The 12,073-nt window shown below is 36.8% G+C and overlaps 1 protein-coding gene across 1 annotated transcript in view; it reads right to left on the bottom strand.

Annotated features, from left to right (window-relative positions):
* TRDN (triadin) overlaps window positions 1-12,073 on the bottom strand; it is a 274,790-nt gene that overhangs the window by 217,701 nt on the left and 45,016 nt on the right. The window contains 3 exon segments of the mRNA XM_053973292.1: window positions 3,937-3,946; window positions 10,093-10,198; window positions 10,200-10,408. Of these exon segments, the coding sequence (XP_053829267.1) occupies window positions 3,937-3,946; window positions 10,093-10,198; window positions 10,200-10,408 (325 nt within the window).

Raw genomic sequence — 12,073 nt, 5'->3', positions numbered from 1 at the left:
GATCCTGGCTGCTACAAGAATACTCAGTAACTACTTAAATGTAATAATAACAAGAGCAATAATTAGTATTCACTGCACTAATATGACTAATACTAATATTAATATTAGATCCTGAGAGTATAGCAAAGGCAGAGTATTTAGTCTCTGTACTGAGTCTTTGTACTTTTTTTTTAATACAATTTTAAGGATTTCCACTTTTTAATAGGACATTTCTGTGATTGCAATGACGTGTAATATGAGAATGCTGAAGATAATCCTTTGGAATCTTCTCCTTAATACTTGACAGCTAGAGACATAGGTCCTGCCAACTTTCTAAGGACATTTATGAATTGCTGTCTTCAGGGATCTCATTTTGTCTTTCACAGTGTACATTTCACCAGTATTTCTGCAACTAACAATTTGTAGCTGTGTAAAAGAATAAGTAGCACATGTGGGTTTTGGTACAAGTAGACACTGCAGGGTAATTGCTTATTGGCTATATATTTAAGTTACTTAATCTCACTGTCATTATCATGCTGTTGACCTGAAAGATATCCCCATTGCTTCTGTTCATCTCCAAACAGATCGTTGTCCTGACACAGGCTGCCAGAAAGAGAACCCTGAGATGTGCACCAGCACATCCTGCCAGGCCTGGGCCGTCTCTCTAAACCAGCAACCACACTGTCCATGGCAGTGCCGGCATTGCTGCTGTGCCCTGCTCTCTGATGTGTCAGCATGGTACCCCAAAAGGCAAGGAGCCCAAGTGTCTGGCTCTGTGACTGACAGTGGAAAAAAAAGTTATAAATACCTGTTGCAAGGAGCAAGTGGTTTAGTCTGAGCAAAGTCATGAAGAGCCCAGCAAATCACGGGCTCGGAGGTAGGATGGAAAATGAAATAAATTGTGTGAAGTAACAGGTAGTTGAATTGTTTTTTGTTTATCCAAACTATATGTTGCTGAAGTTTATATCTAAACTTTCAGACTGTGAGTGCTAGTACTAGCCCCAGAGGAAAACAAACTGCAGTGAAATATTAGCTCCAGGCTGAATTCTTACTTTTTGCCATAAATAAAATTTCCATCTTGTGGATACAGTGTTTAAAAATCAGTCAATCACCACAAGTGCATTCGAAGTACATGAAAACAAAATAAAACTAAGCCAAACATAACTAAACTAATTATATCATTTATTTCCCTGTCACGTGGAAGGTCAGCTTACTGGGGATCTGATGCCTCTTATCATCTAAGTCTATGCTCTGTACAAAAAGTCCCACAGAAGACACACACTGTTACAGCTGTAAAAACACTCCTGTAAAAACACTATACAAACAAAATAAAACATTTTCAGACTCTGATTTCTTTCATTCTGTGGCATTTTATTTCATTCTAGAATCTTTAATTTTTCTTTTTTTAATAAGCTAAATGACTGAAAAGTCAAACTGGTTGTAAAGTCTTATATTTTTTGCAATTAATTTTGGATCAAAAATCTCACTATTTTGGTTATTTCACAAATTTGCTTCAAAACAGCTACAAAATAACCAATGTTTCCAACAAACCTAGTTAAGAACATCTGAAAAAACGAGTGTTAGTATTTGGGTTAGGGCTGTCAGGCTGAGCCACCTGTTTTGGCAGTATTTGCAGCCAGAAGTAAATTATAGATCAGTCCAACTGCTGATTAAAAAATCACATTGCCTCCATGATGTGGCTAACCAGACATCAAGCAAGGATTCTGCTAGTTGATGTAGTCCTAACATCAGCCCTTAAGAAGGAAAAGGATCACCTTCTAATAGCACTTAATGCAGATCCTTTTACAAGTATGAACAATAAAAAATGGGAAATGAAAACTACATCTTTCATGCACTGAAATAACACATAACCTTGAGAAACAGAATAAAGTAACTCTCAGAAGATTGTTTAAAAAGTATTTTTTTGTATTTTTGTCATTATTAAATTGGGATAAACAGTGCAAATAAAAGTTGTAGTGAAATTCAACTAAAATAATCAGTATTAAAGAAGGTTGCTTTTTAAATATATCCTCCCCTCTGACTTCAGCTGATAAAATATTGTTATGCATCTAAAATGTTATTTAAATATGAATAGTCAGGAAATACTAAAGTACATTAAACATTCACATTTTACAATATGTATTTATTGGTTAAAGCAATTGCCTTTCATTTTTGCAGGCCAACATCTGGCATATTTATTTCAACACAATTTTCACTGACTCCCTTAGAAGTCTACCTAAATAAGGATAGCAGAGGGGTTTTTTTACCTTTTACCCTTCAGTAACTTCATGTACAGTTCAAAAATACTCTGTGTTCCCTATGGAAAAATCAGGGCCAACAAATGAAGCTATTCTGACTCTGGTAAATCTCTGATTATAAGGGACTACCAAAGCTTTTTCTGAGCAAAGGCTTGAGAATAGAACACCCTGAACTTCAGGCATTCTCTGTTTCTATCACTCTAACGGAGCTAAATAATGGTGTTCTGCAAAGGAAACTAAGGTTATTTTTAGAGGTATACACAGAGCTTGCTTCAGTAACTTGCAAAAACTCAGCCTACAGGAGTAAAAAAGTAAAAAAAAAAAAAAAAAAAAAAAGCAAAAAAGCAAAAACAGGAAAGAAAAATAAAATGGAATCCTGGAGTGAAAATATTATTTGCTAAGAACAACAAATTATTTTGACATGCCAGTTCAATTATACTGCTAAAGCACATATCATTTTTGGTTAATTATATTTGAAAAGAGTTACTGTACCTTCTGCTGTTATCTCGGCCATGATGATGGTAAGGGATACTCTGTTTAAAAGGTCAAGATTTACTGTGGCAGCTTAGATAATACTTCTGGGTTGCTGACTCTTGCAGGAGTTGCAGAATGAGAAGGAGTGAAGTCCTCTGCTTTTTCTAATTGTGTTCCTTCTTCTTTTATGCTCCCTGAAATGTCTGTTTCCTCTGCAGACCTGGCCTCCTAGAACAATCCAAGGCCTTCCAGAGGCAACACTTAAAGCTCAGTCTAAAGTATCAGCTTCTAACAAAAATAGCCATGCCTCAGAGTGAACCTTCAGCACGTTTTTCTAATATCCTTGGAACTATGCACATCACAAATAAAATGTAAAAAATCGCAGTTCTAAACAGGACAGGAATGCATAGAGAGGAAACAAAAATCAAAAGAACTGGGAAAGAACTGTTCAATGCTCCTACAGCCTTGCTAGCATAATTGCAGTTCTTTGGGGGGTATGTCAGGAAACATGAAATATAGAGTTCAAAGTAACCTTATCCATCCTAGTACAACTTTATTCTTAGCACACTCAGTGCTTAGCACATTCTTCCTGGCCTTATATGGCTTGGGGAGGGTCAATGAAGCTCACCGCTGACTAAGGGGGAGGGTAAATTTAGGTGATTTTCTCCACTTCGACTCTTAGTTGCAATTCAGAACCAATTAAGACACCACTTTAAACCAATAAAATTGGCTTGGATTTTTTTTTTTTTTGGTCCTTTTCTGATGTGCTGCAATTATCACACATACCTGTGAAGTTCATCTAAGTATTACAGAACACTGCTAAAAATTTTAATAATAATATTTTATATAGTCTAGATACGTGAAGGCAATATGCAAAAATATTAATTAGACCAGATTTGTTTTTCTGTTTCTGATTTATGGAAATATTTAAGTAGCTCAAAAATTCTGGGATTTTTAGAAATACTTTATAAAACTGAAAACAAATAGATTCTTAAAGCATTTAGAGAAATTAAAATATTAACAATTCAAATAAGAATAATTATTTTAAAACCTGAGCAATCTTTTCCTTGCACTGCTTACAATTCCACAGCTGTAGAATTATGTATGTGGTCAATGGCTTGAAAATGAAAGTAGCAGAAAAGTGCCCTCAAGCCAGCATACCTTTACATAAATGTCATCGTCACATGAAACCAGAAACCATCTTAAACTGCTCTTGCTAGTGAACCTATAGTCACCTTGTCTCTGCTACATGAGTCGGCATTTACACTTCTCATCTTCCCCCAGGAGATATAAGCACCTGGCTCTCTGGCAAAGTCTGGGGAAAGGAATCTATTTATCCAATGCACAAGATGGAGAAGCAAAGGTTCATTAAGCAGCAAAATCACCACCAGGTTTTTTCTCTTCCCTCTACTCTTAACACACTTCATACCTGCCACCTGTCTGAAAATGGTAGCTTTTTCTAGCCAAAGCTTGCAATCAGTGCTTGAGCCCCTTTCTTCTTTAGCTCTGCTGACGAAATGTTCTGCACTGACAGGTTTTGATTACTTGATGCTAGGTACTCAGTGTTTTTCTGATCATTCCTCTAGCTCTCTGTTTGCTCCTTTAGCCTGTTCTTCAGTAGATCCTCCTCACTAAGACTAATAAAGAGATTTTATATAAAACCTTATTTCTTCAAAAATACTCTTTCATGAGTACCAGAACAGTCTGAGGAGTCACATTCACATATCAACAAAACAGCTGCCCAGGTCAGTGGTAGGTAAAGGATGATACTAAGGCAAATCCCTTGTTCTTCTTAAATATATCTCTTCTGCTGAAGCAGTTCCATTTTATATGAACAGTTAAATATTTGGGGTCACCTATGTTTTGACAGCTTTACTACTTTCTTGAGAAGTCAGATTATCTGAATACCTGAAACAGAGCTAATCAATCCTGAGAAGTCAGGATTATTTTCACTTGTATTCCTATTCAAATTGAATAAAATAGTAAAGTCTTCATTTTGGAATGTGGGGAGAGAGATAAATGGGGAAAAAAAAATGTCTGAATCTTTTCTTGTTTTATGTAGCAAGATCCTGAGACTGTGGACTATACCCAGATATAGGTGTTTGTATAACTATTTGTGCATGATTGCCTGTCCCTCACCATTTTACATTTCAGCTCCTACCACCTGCCCTCCTTCCTCCATGCCTTACTCCCTTGTTACTATTTATGCTTACCCTCAATCATGGGCTCTTATTCTGAAATCAAAATATAAGAGCAGGAGAATTGAGAGAATCCAATTTGAAACCAATTTTCCACAACATCAGCCCAGTGGCCAGAGAGAGAAGTGGTTGGTACCATCTGCATCCCTTGTATGCACAAAATATTCATTCTGGGAAGCAAGTTAAAGATGACATATGTAACAATATCTTACATATATAAGTGTGGCTTTAGGCAACTGTATGGGAAGTTACACAGTTGCTCCCTTTAAGGAGGAAAAAGCCAAGGGATCTGGGTGCCATATTTACTAGAGATAATCACAGCCTTTGTGGAAATACACAGAATTAAAATAAAACAAGGTGTGTGTATGTGCATATATGTTCAATCTGAAAAACAGACATTGCCATCTGGAAATTATAAAGAATGTCACATTTATTCTTTAGAAGTCTAAGCAGCCAAAAATCTGAATTTTTTTTAGGGCAAGTTTGAAGTTTTTGTAAAAATCTAAACTTTAGCTCCTGATTCGATTTAGGAGTTTCTTTTAAACTAATCTGTAAAACTCACAGTATGCAGAAACTGCAAAATTTATACGAATCTTCATGCAACAAAGTAAACATATTTTCCTGACCTAGTTTACATGTTGAACATTTCATTTTAGTGGGAACCTTTTCTGCCTAACCTGACCAGAAATATTCTTTTGTAAGACGTCCTTTCTCTCTCCTTGCTTCTCAAACAACATGGACACTGAAAAATCTAAAACTCCTTTGGTTCTTGTGAGTGATATCTAAACCTGACACACACAGGTTTCCCATAATTTCTTCTGATTATGATTTGGGCACAATGAGAAAATGCTCCTGCCTCAAGTTAGTGATAGATATTCTGCTCCTACTCACAGGGTAAATGAACTGTCCTGGGATCAGTTCTCACATTCAGTGGTGGGAAGGGAGGGAGGGAAGTGTAGAAACAGCTACAGCCTCACACCAGATTCCTCTGATACACAAGTCTGTGTTAGACAAAATAAAATGACAGTTCTCTTTTCTCTATAATTGCCTGGATAGGGAAAAAATTAACAATACTAGGAAGAGGGGAGAAGGATGTACTATATGCTGCTGCTAATGTCTGCATGTAACCATGTGCCTTGAAGTCAGATAATGCATATTTACTTAGGGCTCTAACTGATGGAACAAAGTAAAGCAATTATTTGAGCAATTTTTTTTAGGAAAATGCCAGAGGTTTACTATTTGTCGGTTTCTAATGCAAACTCCTGCTTATTAGTGAAAAGTTTGGTTGTTCATATAATCAAAGTAGGAATATACAAATACATTATAAACTCATTTTTGGGTTGTCTTGATGATATTATTAAAAAGGGAATTAGGAGAGACAACAGTTCACATGAATTATGAGGTAAAGACAGGAGAGACTTTGATACTGATATAAGAAAATATTGGAGGAATTGAGTATAATAGTCATTCAACAAGAAAATGCAGGACAATATTTGAGGTGTCTGCTAACATGTTACTGATGAATTCCCAGAGTTTAGTCCTGCTGAGAATCAAACTATTAATAATAAAAGAGTTTTGTATCCCAGTGCATGCCCAGCAGCACAGCTGGGTCAAGGAAAGGAAACTTAACTTTAACTCTGATACACCCAATTATATCCCCAGATCAGATGGGGTATGTTGTTATCAGAAACACCCAGCAATCAACTGATAAGAACTAAATATAGGATGAAAGTATAATGCCAAGGAGAGGGTGAATGGTACTGAATCTAGTGAGTAACAAAGACATAAGCAGAAGCAAATATAGGTTAGAGTGATGTCTGCCAACTGAGCTTTGATGTGCATATGCAGCTGGTTTCCCCCGAAACAGACTTTTACTTTTCACACTTTATTTTTGTTTAGGAATACTGTTACTTCTAGATGAGATTTTCATTCAGCCCCACTGGTAACACCGTGTTTTCCAGTATGAATAGGAACACACATTCTGGTGCCTTTGAAGACTGGATCAGTCAAAGATGTAGCTTTGACTTTCTATGGACCGTTAGACAACTGTCAAGTAATTTTTTTCCATGAGTGATTGATGTTTCATAATTCATGGTTGCAAGATTTTTGGAGTCAACATGACAAAAATATAGACATATTCTGGATATTCTGAAGCACACACAAAATACAAAACAAAGCAAGACCTTGGTATCACATCTGATCTAGGTTAAGTCTTGGCATATGTATGTTTGTCTCATAAATCAATTTGCACCATTTTTCAGATAATTGCATACACAGAACATTTAAACAAGTTTTTATTCAATGTAGGAGACAGTAGTTTGAACTCCATAGTAGATCATTTAATGTGAACTACTGATGGACAGATAAGGAGCTCTGTCCCTGTAGGCTGACTGGTCTGAATGCAAATCAGCATCTGCCTGGGGACAGCTGACAAGCTACATGGGGGTCACATCACCTTGGCACTCTGAGCTCATTAAAGGACACTTCCAAAGCTATATGGTAGAAACACAGCAGGTACAAAAGAAAATATCTGTGATAGTGACTATTCCGCTGACCCATGGATGATGTCCCTATTAGTCATTGCACTGCAAAACTGCTGAAGTAGCTTCAGTCAAGGTGTGCAAATAATGAACATTTTCTAACAACCAAGAAGACCAACTGATTATAAAACTACTTCCAGGAAGCAAGATCATCCTACTTAGTCTTCTTACAAGATGGCCAAATAGGCAGTCTATGGCAGGAAATCAGACTAAAGCAGCCCTCTGCTTTAACTATATAAATTATATTATATCACTATATAATAAAAATTATGTTATATTACTATATTAGTTATATAACTTGCATTACTATAAGCTAGGTTCAGGGAGGTCATTTATTGCAGCATGTCAAGGTAGACTGCATTTGGATGACCTTTAGCAGTTCCATGTTATAGGCTTTTCCTTTTCCTTTGATTATCCTTGCTATTCTTACTGAGTATTGTTTTATTAGCACCTGCGGCTTTACTTTCACATCTAGAAAATCACACAGAAGCTGTGTCACAGACAAGTTCTATGACACTGAAAAAGAAATATCTGGAGCTGATCCTTTTTAAGAAACAATTGCAAAAAGTACACTATAAGAGTCTTTTTCTTCAGGACTATCTCTATCCAAGCTTGACCATGGACAGAACATAAAAAGTTGCCAAAAGATTATTAGAGATGGGGATTGGCTCTGACACAACATGAATTACCACTGTCAAGTACTGATTGAGAGCTGTTCAAATATATCAAAGTATTTGGTGTCGGGTCAAAGCAAAGAAAGGTGACTTCAGTTCCCATGACTTTCCTTGAGAACAGGAATTTTCTGAAAAAATTCACTGACTTTCAAAAAAAATTATTTGAAACCAAGTTTTTATGTTGAAAGAACTAGACTCAGAAATATATCACACAGAAATACCTAGACAAAGAGCAAAGTTGCTCCTGAATTTCAAATTTCAAACTCAGCTCCAAATTCCCAGTAATAAATTTTAAATTTGTCTTCGCATCTTGGACTTATGAAATGTTTCAGTAGAAATTTACATTTAGTGGTTTGGTTTTTTCCAGATATGACCATAGTCAGGCACGTTGCCAAAAACAGATGGAGAGAAAGAAAATTTAGAACAAAAGTCTGATGTGAAAAGACAAAGACAGAGAAATATTTTCATGCCAAGTCTTGAGGAAAAAAACATGGAGTAAAAGTATCTTCAGTAATGTGAACCCTTTTTGGGATGCTTTAAACTATTTGCTCAGTCTGACCTTCACAACCAAGGGGAAATCTCATCTTCCTTTCTATTTAATGGCTTATTCTTCTGCTTGATATGGTACCTTATTTACCATATGGTCTTAGACACTCAGGCTAGACTGGACCTCCCCTAGTCACATTGCCAAAATATTTGCCTTGTAAATAAACCCAAAGTGTCAGAAGGTCCATCTGGATTTTGGCACTTTCATACTTTTCTGAGAGTTGACACTCAGTATCTAGGCACAGTGAATTAAAAACCATTTTCAAGCACTTTTTTCCCTGGACATTACTGTGTGCAATACAGCTGCAGGTCTAAGAGTGGTTTTGCCAAGAGTTTGTGTGTCCTGTGTTTTGTGTTTGTTTGGGTTTTTTTGAATGTCAGGTTTTTCTGCTATTCCCAGGTCCCTGTTTGCCCAGGGACATCAGGACCTGCTTTAGTTATGCATTTCCACATATACGATAGATATCAGCTCCTGGCAGTGGATAAATCATTTTCTAATGAAATAAAAATCCTGCAGATGAATTAACTCTATGTGCCACAGTCACCCAGCCAGCAGTACAGAAACATATGACGCAAAATGCTGAAGAAGAAATTGAATCTGTTATTTGTCACAAATATACAGAGAGACAGATAGAGAACAAAGGAGAAAAATATAAAGCAGTCAAAGTATTTCAGCAATTACCATCTCTAAGAAAGACATTACATGAAAGAAACCAGATTTATAAAAAAGTTTGTTTCTACAACAGCCATAATTTTTCTTTGTAATTCCTCTTTCTTTCTCCTACATTCTAGTCTCAGTCTTGGAGACATCAAAGCTGGAATTGCAGATGAAGAATCCACTTTATTATTATTACTACTATTATTTATTATTATTATTATTATTATTATCATCATCATCATCATCACTATTTAAAAAGAAAATCTAATCTGGGAGCTTTTTCATTAGGCAATTTAGCTTCTCTACAGAGTAGAAGTGGAAGACATGAATTAGTAAATTCAACCTTGTCAATGCTGACAGCTGTGACTGCACTGAAAGAAGTATGTCTAAAAATTAAAGGATCTTTTAAAAGGAAAAATAATTTTGAGCATTGATGTCTTTACAACTCATCAGAGCACATATATATTAATTTTCCTTCAATAATACACCACCATTTGTCATTGTCAATCAATTTAGATTCCTGCCCAAGCTCCAACTCATGTCCATAGTCAACTTCCTAAGGCAAACCAAAAAGAATATTTTTCTGCAAAGCATTTACTGAAAAGAATTGCTAGGTCTTTCTTTCTCGTGTCCAGTCACCCTGAAAGAGCAGAACATAAATAGACCAAATGTAGAGGACTACAATGATCCTTAAAGGACAGTTACACCATTTCTTTTCCCAAATTCCCAGTTTAAATGAAAATAAAAGCATTACCCCAGAGGCACAAAGTAGAAGATCCTCAGCTGCGTTCCCAGAACTCAGAAGGCAAGGCAAGGGCATTGGGGACTTTTGGAAGCTCTCAGACGCATTCCCAGGGCCTGAGGAAAGCGTGCAGCGCTGGTACAACTGGCACAAAGTGCAGCTGCCAAGGAGCTGTTGGCAGGTGTTCCCTGTGGGGTGAAGGGCCCGTGGAGCCAGAGCCGGCAGGGCAGCACGTCGAGCTCTTGTGCAACCGTAAAACAATCCAGACAGGGACGCAAATATTTTATGGAGGATCTGGCTTCCAGTATAAGGGCTTGTGCTTGAGATAATTTTGTGGGTCTGGGAAGTAATTAGAACAATACTTGTGGTTTTTTTTATATTCATAGGCAGTCTGTGAAGTGGACATTTGACTAAAATCCTATCTTTTATGCCTTATACCATAAAGATTTTTCTCTCTGGTCACCTCTGCTTCTTGCACGTTCCTCAGCTCCCTGGAAAGTTCAGGGTTTTGCACAAATTCGTGTCAGGAAAAAGGTTTTGTGAAGAAAATGTAGCCTGAATATCTGGATTGTGCTTCACCTAATGATGTTGCCTTATGATCAACAAGGAAAAATCATGTTTCTTGTTACAGTAGAACAGACAATTGAAAAGGGGTTTTGGTTTTGTTGTTTTGTGGTTTTGTGCATTTTTTTCCTTAAGAGAGGGAAAGTAGTTAGGTTTCTAGTCAATCTCTGAGGAAGGCTGACATAACAATACTTCTATTTTCCACATTTTCAGAGTAACCACAAAAAAATGTTATCTGTTCTACAAATAAGAACCAGAGCATGACAGCTGAATGGGGCAAACCTTTGGTTCAGCTGCAGAAATAACAAAGGCCACACAACATCAGATACACAAACACAGGACTGAAAATACAATCCACCAGAACACGCATTTTGCGCAATCAACCAGAACATACATTTTTCACACATCACCAAACTTGAGCTAATGCTCAAAATCATGTTTGTGACCCATATTCAGCAAAAGGTGCCTGACAGAAATGTGGGTGTTAGCCCAACAGCCATGGGAAGCTTCTGCAGAGGCAGAAGACTGCAAGTAGTGAGTTTTTCATGCTACAAGCAGAGTTATGGTCCCAGTTCCCCTATGTTCTCTGAGCTGACAAACCTGCTCTGTAAATAATGCCATCCCACTTCCTTTACAGCATTTGTCAAATGAGTCCTTCTTACCCTCATTCTCCCCACCAGTAAATTTTGGTTTTAGTTAAAAAAAACCCCAACTTTTCATTTGTCACAGTAGTACTCTGACAGCAACAGGCAAACACTTCTGGCAGACTAAATCCTAATGGTCTTTTTAAATTACTGAGTAATATTTCCAGTTTTCCACTCCATACTAACACCAGTGGATTGGAACAGAAATTTACTCTTGCTCTTTTCCTCCTAAAAGACTGACATCAGTGCATAACAGAAAGAGAAAAAAACTCTTTTACATTGTCTGAGTAGACAATATCTATCAACCCTTTTATTGGAGTCAAAAACTGTGGAGAATCAGGCACTTAAATCTGGTGGTCCTGAAGTAAATTCATGTCTTGGACGATCTGGGTGTTTTTTGAGGGGTTAATTTAAACACACCTGTCACTCTTAAGAACAAAGCAGTTGGAGTATATTAATATTCTGCTGAATTATTTAAAAGATATGACTAATGCTTCATGTACCATAAGACTGTTATCTGCAAAAATAACATCTGTGTCAGTCATTGCTGAGTGGTTAGGATTTTGTCACTGGCATTTATCAGTGTTTCTGAGTCCTTAATGGGAAGGATTCTGCCAGGTTACCAGCTGTCCTGCACCTTCAGGTGTAAAACCCAAACTACAGGCTCTTCCACATTGCCTATTTTCATCAGGGATGAATAAGAGTAAAATTTGGAATCTCCTTCACTAGGAAAATCTCATAAACTTTCTGATAAACTAAAGACTGGAGTAGATATGTTAGACAGTCTGGTGTAATA

The sequence above is a fragment of the Vidua macroura genome, chromosome 3 (genome assembly GCF_024509145.1).
Source record: "Vidua macroura isolate BioBank_ID:100142 chromosome 3, ASM2450914v1, whole genome shotgun sequence".
NCBI lineage: Eukaryota > Metazoa > Chordata > Aves > Passeriformes > Viduidae > Vidua > Vidua macroura.
The sequence above is the reverse complement of the archived record's forward strand: the minus strand, read 5'-3'. Positions and strand labels throughout refer to the sequence as shown.